Consider the following 8758-nt stretch of genomic DNA (forward strand, 5'->3'; position numbering starts at 1 on the left):
ATGTCAGCTCATCCAATGAGGTGTAAAGACCATATGTAGTATTGGACAACCTAAGACAGGCACAGTCCCTAAGCCATATACTTGTTGTTTAAAAACAAAAGGGGGAGATGTTGAGAGCCACAACCATGTCAAGATGGTGCCTGGCATTTTGCCAGAAGGAGTGGCTGAGAAGTAACGCCAGGGATCCATTAAGATGATGATAATTAAGTTAAGCTGTGTATAATTATTAAGATAATGACTGATTGCTGTAACTGGATGATGCTAAATTGAATATAAGCAAGAAGTTTATATTCAGTTGTGTATATAAACTTCTGCTGTCCAGCAATAAGGTGGCTCCTGCTACCTTGGGTGCCCACTACTTTTGAGTTCTCGAGGAGTTCCCATTGAGTTCTCGTGGAGTTCCCATTGAGTGCCTGTTGGGTTCAGGCAATAAAGTAGTTCCTGTTTGAACCTAAAAATGGCTCCTGACCTCCCGGTTATTTGTGCCCAGCCAGACTGCAGCACATCACATTCCACCATCATTGCTAAGCCCCTGCCCACTTCCTTCCCCTCCCACCCCTCTGCCCTATCTAGAGTTTTTGTATTCCTCCCATGCTCTATATGTGTAATAAGAATTATAATACATTCCACTCTCATTTATTTTAAAAAATCAGTTAAAAATGGAAGTAATGGGTTCAGAATAAACCACTCATGGTTTAGCAAGGAACATCAAAGATAGCTGCTTTTATTCTCAACATTTACAAATGCGGTATTATTCAGTGAATTACATCAAATCTGCTTCTTGGCACCTTGATTAAAATATCAGCAATAGTCTTCCTACTCTGTAGGCATTATTTTTCTAAGGACTTAATTTTAGGAAAATCTTCTGTAAATGTAAATGAATATTTCATTTATATCTAGAAGATGTCTTGGACCTTTGATGGCAGTAAACAGAAACAAGATAGAGGCTAATTTGTTAGAAACATCCATCCATTGAACTAGAGCTGAATGACCATCACCTGAGGCAAAAAATAAATTATAAGCATATAAGAAATTATACATGAGTGTATGAACATAATATATCTATACCACTGAATTTCTATTGTAGTTATTATACCATCAATGTGATTTGAAGATTTCTTAAAGGAAAAATGAAATAATTATTTTGAATTTTCCCATAATGTCTAGACAAGAATATTTGCTCTCCTCATTTCTCACCCCTCATAGAGACAGGATAGACTTCCTGACTTTGGAATTATTTGAAAAAAAAATGACATTTTTAACTATTTCAAAGTTTTCAAGGGTCAGTATCTGAATGGTCCACCAATTATCCCAGAGCATTAAAGGTTGGTAGTTACTGGACATAAGGAGTACCTCAATGATAGAACAGTAGTTTTGCATGTGTAAGACTCTGAATTCAATCTTCAGCAACACACACACCCATGCATACACACACACACACACACACACACACACACACACACACACACACACCACTTTGTGGTTCCTAGTAGGTAGGCTGTTCCTTGGGAAAGGGATAAAAAGAAGATTGCCCTTACAAATTATATGATCCTTTCCCTCAAAGATTAGTTTTTTTCTTTCCTTAATTAAACCCGATGTCATTTAGAGGGTGCCAGGAAAAGGAATCATATTAATCAGAGTCACTATATTCATCTTTTGCTTTCCAAACAAGATTCATGCATCTGGAATAATTTCCCCTGTGCAAAGTATAAAAAAGTAGAAAGTGTTTTCTAATCCCTTTGTCAATTCTTTCTTGGGGACATAGAACTTTCCTGAATTGTTGAGATTGGCCTGCATATCATCACTTAGTGTTGACTCCACCTGCTCGTTGTTGCCCCATCACAAAACAAAACCCAACCAAAATGCAATATCTTCTTTAATCCCAACAACCATAAATTATGCTTAATGTACTGTTCTAGAGTATCATCTATTGTTAATTTATGGCTAGTATGTAGTACTCAATTTGGTCTGTCTGATACAGTTCAGTTTTGTTAACAATAATGATATATTCATTTTTATCTCAGCACAATGATTATTTATCATTTAGTTGAGAAACTGTAGAGGAGGAGAATAATAGATAATTGATACCTTAAAGTTGATAATTGGTTTCAAGCACCAATTCATCCCCTATTCAAAATTTACCAAGCAATAAATTTGGAAATTACTGCAGTATTTGGTGAAAAATAAGACTATGTACTTATACAGTCATATATTTTTTTGGTGTGTTGCAATGTTACAGTTCAGGAACATTGTGTTTGGAAATAAAAATGATTTATTTGACACAAGCAGAAACATAAAAAAATAAGTAAAAATAGTAATAAGGCGCCAAAAGTCATCCTTTCAAAGCCATGGAGAATAAGTAATGTCAAGTGAGAGTGAGTCTCATGTTAGAAAAAAAAAGTACCCACATTATAAGAGTCAAATCTTCCCACAACTAAACTTGAGAGTGTGTTTAGCTTTTAATTTCCTCTATTATCTGAGAATATACTTAGAATTTGACTTATTAGATATTTAGCCATCAAAACTAAATCACTGAAGGCTCAACATCTTCCAAAACTTCAGATTTTTAAAAGCTTATGCATGGTGAGCTGGTGCTCAGTTTTTGATTTTATAAATAAAGTGGCTATTAAAATTCAACTGTCACTGGGTTTATGAAGAGATGGAGGTAAAAGACAGAAGAAAACCAAGTAGGATTCTTAACTATAAATCGAGGATAGCTCCATTTAAAAACATAGCTTGGTTGGATATGAAAAAAGCAACGTGAGCATCAGTTTAGCCCCAAATGTATCAGTCACCTGAGTCAGTTATTCAACAGTCAAATTTTGAATTTTAGTTGTTGTGACATTTTATTAGTATCTCTGTGTTTAGAAATTCTGACCAATAGTTTTCATCTGATCATCACCACCTATTAAAAACTTAAATGTAATATATGAAATTGTAAAATTTCTAGAAAGAAAACATAAGGGTAAACTCCTTTATGGTGGTCTTACTCTCTCTCTCTCTCTCTCTCTCTCTATATATATATATATATATATATATATATATATATATATATATATATCCAAAATGTAAAATAGAAGGAAATCACAATAGCAATTTAATAGCACACCCCAAGGACTCAATTTAAAGGGGGTAAAAGACACTTCTTAAAAGAAGACTTAAGAATAGCCAAAAGATATTATCTTTGTGTTTCATCCAGCTATAATTCATTAAAAATTAATTTGAAATGCAACATTAGACCCCATTTCCTTTCTGGGATCCATGTGTGTGCTAATGAGAAGTAGCACTAAGTCAAAATAGGTAACTATAAAATATCACATTTAAAAAGATAAGGAAGGTGCAGTGTCTCTAAAAAAACAGCAATAATGACTGTCCCTTCTTCTGTCAACTTTCTCTCTTGAATCACGTCTGATTGTGCAGTGTGCTTGTGTAATACAATGCAGTAGGAGGGATATTGGACTTTGCATGCCTATACTTCCTGCCCTGGAGTAACATGACCTCTCATGTGAGCAAGTGTGGCCTATAGCATAAAACACCACATGGAGTGGACTTAGTAGTCTCCATAAAGAACCATACTACTTCTGTTTTTGTGATTTAGAACAGACATTTATCCTGCCAATCCTGAGAACAACTCAGGCTGAGATCTGAGAACAACTCAGGTTGAGATCAGTTGATTGCTCCCCAGATCACCATAAATATCCACCTAGCCCAGGAATCTGTGTTTGAGAGTGCTAGTTTGAGGTTATTTGTTATTTGGCCATAGTCAAATATACAAAGGTAACAGGTACACAGATGAGGGCTACTGAACACAGGCCTAGAGTACACAAGAGGGGTAGGGAAGAGTCCATATATTTTACTGCTTTAGTTTTTGAATTTCTGTCTATTATTTTCATCTAGCTGAGCTTCCTGCCTCCTATTGGCTTGGTTAAGATACATTAAGGAATTTGCCATTAGCACATTTTTTCAAATTGGTCCTGGCTTGCCATCCTAAAGATGGCTTTAGGATACCTCAATAGAGTTTATTGGATAACTGTTATGGGGGTTATCAATTTGTGCAGAGATTCCAATCTTTCATTTTGGAGATAATCCAGTGAATCTGAATTCTAAATCACAGGGGTTTAAAGTTTTCTTTTTCAAGCTAGATATTTTCAGGTTCCTTAACTTGTATATGTTAATTTTCAGGTATATGGTGACATTCTAGTTTTCTTTATTTTTTAAATTATCTTGTTTCTGATTGAGAATAGTATTAGCATATATGATATTTTTCTCTTGTCAGGAAGGTGATTTAATTAGAAAAAAGAATGGTCATTATTGCCTTTTGTTTATAACTTTTTTTTTGTTGTTTTTGCTTAAACTAGTTTGAATATACTCAAGACTCCTTGATCCTGGAAATCTGATTCCATTTTCTCTGAGGACAGCTGTAACCTCAAAGAAAATTTATTTGCCAAAAGAAGTGAAAGAATATTTTAATCTTTAATTCGAGAAACAGTAGTGCTATAAGTAAGACAATAATACTATACCAGGGACAAGGAAGAGATAAAAAATTAAGAAAGTGAGAATATACACTTAAGGCTATCTGCTCTAGTCTGATAAGTTAAATGTTTAAATTCAACATTCTATTACTTTGAGATCATTGAAATTCTTTTGATTAACTCTGCAAAAGCTTGTTTCACTTGTGTGTTCTTCAGGGTATAAATATCATGGGGGCAACTGAAGTAGTAAGCACTGACACGCCCTTATTAATTGCCACTTGGTCTTTTGGTGAAGGTTTGATATAAACAAAAATACAGCTCCCATATGTGATAGAAACCACCAGCATGTGAGAAGAGCAGGTAGAGAAGGCCTTCATCTGTTGCTGAGCAAAAGGAAACTTTACAATAATCTTGATGATATAAATATAGGACAGGACTATACACAGAAGTGTCATGAAGAAGGTGGTCAGTACAGCAATGGCAATGGTCATCTGTTCTATGAACCAAGTATCTGAACAAGAGATTTTTAGCAGTGAAGAAGCATCACATAGAAAATGATCAATGACATTATAGTCACAGAATTCCAGGTTTAAGCCCAGGCACAGTGGAGGTAGTATGACCAACAAGCCTGCCATCCAACAGCAGATAAGCCAACCGCAGGCTTTGCTGTTCATGATGGTCACATAATGCAAGGGCTTGGAGATAGCTACATAGCGATTATAGGACATGATGTCCAGAAGGAAAAATTCTGTAGCTCCAAACAAGATGATAAAAAATACTTGAGCAACACAAGCATTATAGGAAATTGTCTTGTCTCCAGTTGACAAGCTATAGAGGAACCTGGGAATACAGGCAGTGGTGAATAAAGTTTCTAAGAAGGAGAAGTTTTTCAGGAAAAAGTACATGGCACTTTTAAGGTGAGAATCCACTAAAGTGAGTATAATGATGATCAGGTTCCCAGTTATGCTCAATGTATAGGTGACAAACAGAAATATAAAAATCAGAACCTGCATTTGAGGATTATTGGTGAGTCCCAGAAGTATGAATGTAGTTAATGATGTATGCCTGTCCCCCTTCCTCTTATTTATGGTATGAAAGAGCTCCTGGCCTTGTTTTGTTGTGATGACCTTTAAACACTTGATGTTTTTATTTCTAATGAAAAATAATGCAACAAACAAAACCACACCCTCTTTTATTTTAGCAGTACTTTAGGCATTATAACATAGTAAGGTTGACTTTTTCCTCTCACACTGATTGTAGAAAATTAATAATAGTTAATATTAATACTGCTTTTCTGAAAATCAAAGAGAAAAAAACTTATAAAAACAGAAAAAAAAACCCAAAATAACTACTAGTGATATTTGTAGAATAAACATCCAGACATTTATCTTTTTTTTATTTTTATATATTATTATTTTTATATTTAAATATCTGTTATTTTAAAATGTATACTCTTTATACATTTTTGTTTTCATTTTTAAATGTAGTCACTTTTTTGTATTTTTATGTTCATTCTTTCACAATGCATAGATTCGGTTGTGATTTTCTTTGAATTGATCTTCATATTTTTTTTTTAAAAAAAATCACTTTCTGAGTGTTCCTCTGAGAATCTAATCACACATATGCTAGAGCTTTAACTTTTTATCCTGAATGTTGGAGACTCTATTTTTTTAGATACATAACTATTTATTCTAAATATTACATAATTTTATTATTCTAATTTCCACTGTGTAATCTATATTATATTTTTAAGCCCAATCAGTGAATTCTTTTCAGTTGCATAATGTATTTCTATCTTAAATTTTCACCTTAGATATATATTTTATGCTTTTCTGTGGGCTTTCTTAACTTTTTGTTTATTGTGTTTTTCTTCCTTTTATTTCAGAAATTATTGTTGAACTGTTTGCTTTAAAGTCTTTATCTGATTATACCAGTATTGGAATCTGCTTGGATTTGGCAATGACTGATTATCTTATTTTTTCCAGAATGGAATATATTTTACTAGTTCTTTGTAGTAATTCATCTACAATTCAGGATAGGTGAATTGTATCCTGGACTGTATAGATATATATTAGTTTAACTCTGAGTTGTAGTATAATCCTTTGGGGATTTGGTCTAATAGATAAATTGTTGTAGTAAACAGTGTACCCTTTTATACTTAGACCATGAGCAAAATCTTACCTACACATGTGTTTTGTTTTTTTTTTCAAATTTCAAATAAGCATTTAAGCTTTTGCTAAAGTCTGTTTTAGTCTGAACCATAGGCATTTGGTTCAGGGTTAAGCCTAAAATTTGTGCAGTCTCATTAATGTAGTTAGGAAATAATACTCTTTTTCTTTCCAGAATTTCTATCTATTTACTGATTGTCTCTAACATTCAGGATAAAAAGTAAAAACAGTAAATAGTTTTCCATGTGTTCTATTATTGTTGTCAAGCATGTTCTATAAACTTCATATAGATGCTCTTGGTTGATGAAAATCTCAATAGAGATCTTCTCTATTCATTTAAAATTTACATTTTGCAATTTAAGTTCTAAATATTAAAAGTCAAGTGATCTATGTTAATAAAATATTAAAGTCTATGAAATTCTAAAAAATTGAATATGGATTTTGTAATTATTCACAGAACATATGAAATAAATCTTGAACACTACATGATTTATAATTAAAAATAATGTTGAACTGCATAAATTTATTGGATTATGTGAGTATTCTAGATAATTATTTCAGAGAAAACAAGGTTTAACCTAATTTCTATCCAATTAATCAGCAACATAGAGACTATTGATGTTAGATGTATGTGTATGTGTGTGTGTGTGTGTTGTGTGTATGTTTACATATCCTATGAATACATCATGTATCTTAAATTATCCTTTTCAGATACATGATGTATTAATCATTATAGAATCTATAATGTAATAATCATTATAGAATATACTTCAACAAGTATGGCCAATGTGGCTAAAAATTCCAATGATGTTTTAGAGAAAAAACCTGAGATAATACTCTATTCATAAACTCATTTTTATGACACCACACATTTAATTCTCATCACTTCATGGTTCATTGTCTACATTTATCAACCTAGTTATTTTTCAGGTGTCAATTTGAGATTAACACTAATGAATTCCCAGGCCTGAGTCCACCCGCCACTGGCAGACACCCCTTGGAGATCAGGTCCAGCCCAGATCCAACTTGTTGACCTGCATGGAGCCAGGTCCCAGGGTAATCATGGGTCTACCTTCCCCACACCTGGAACCCAGATCTAACCCATTTCCATCTTGAGACACTGCAGTCATCCCCATAGCCTTTCCCACATTGTAGCCTCTACTTTGGGACAAAAGACAGGGCCTACAAGCAGCTACATCTTAGAGTAGACAACAAAAAGTCAGTGTAAAGCCCACCCTTTCAAGCACATCTCTGAAAGACATTGCATCTATCTTTGGGCACCTCCACTGCTATATTGAATTACCTCTTCCTATTGCTGCCACAACCTATAGTTGCAGCAGCATCCATACTGGGACACCAGCAGGGTCAGGAAACCCAACACCCAGGTGAGATACAGATAATCTGCACAAATACTACAAGATTGTAGTGTTCAAACTGTAATACCTCAGAAGAACACTACAAAAAGGAAGACACACAGACAACATGAAAAAACAAAAAAGGAAATTGCCCCAAACAAACCAAGATACTATAATAACAAAACTCATGGACAGTACAGTTAATGAAATGTCAGAGAAGGAGTTTGGAATGTTCATAATTATGATGATCTGTGAATTAAAGAAAAACCTAAATGAGCAAATATAGGCAAAACTGATAACTCCAATGAAGAGATAAGAGAGCAAATACAGGGAACCATTGGTGACATCATAAACAAATAAGGGAGCAAATGCAGGCATCAATTGATCACACCAACAAAGAGGTAAGGAAGTAAATACATGTAGCAAAAGATTACTTCAAGAAAGGAGAGAGATTCTGAAAAAAATCAGAAATCTTTGAAATTAAGGAAACAATAAACCAAATAAAAAAACTTAATAGAAAGCATCACCAACAGAGTAGATCACTTAGAAGACATAAATTCAGATAATAAAGACAAAGTATACAATCTGGAGTTTCAAACCAAAGCAATGCACAATTTGTTCAATGAGATAATATCAGAAAATTTCCCAAACATGAAGAATGAATTGGAAAAGTCAAATACAAGAGGCTTAGGAACACCAAATGTACAAAATTTCAACAGATCTACACCAAGGCACATTATAATAAAAATGCCTAGGATACAGA

General features: G+C 33.6%; 1 protein-coding gene across 1 annotated transcript; it reads right to left on the reverse strand.

Moving 5' to 3' along the window:
* Positions 1-4684: 4684 nt before the first annotated feature.
* LOC144378361 (olfactory receptor 6C2-like) lies at positions 4685-5485 on the reverse strand. Its single transcript, XM_078052380.1, has one exon. It carries the CDS (start codon positions 5483-5485, stop codon positions 4685-4687), a length of 801 nt encoding a protein of 266 aa, XP_077908506.1.
* Between the last annotated feature and the right edge of the window lie 3273 nt (positions 5486-8758).

The sequence above is a fragment of the Ictidomys tridecemlineatus genome, chromosome 6 (genome assembly GCF_052094955.1).
Source record: "Ictidomys tridecemlineatus isolate mIctTri1 chromosome 6, mIctTri1.hap1, whole genome shotgun sequence".
Classification (NCBI taxonomy): domain Eukaryota; kingdom Metazoa; phylum Chordata; class Mammalia; order Rodentia; family Sciuridae; genus Ictidomys; species Ictidomys tridecemlineatus.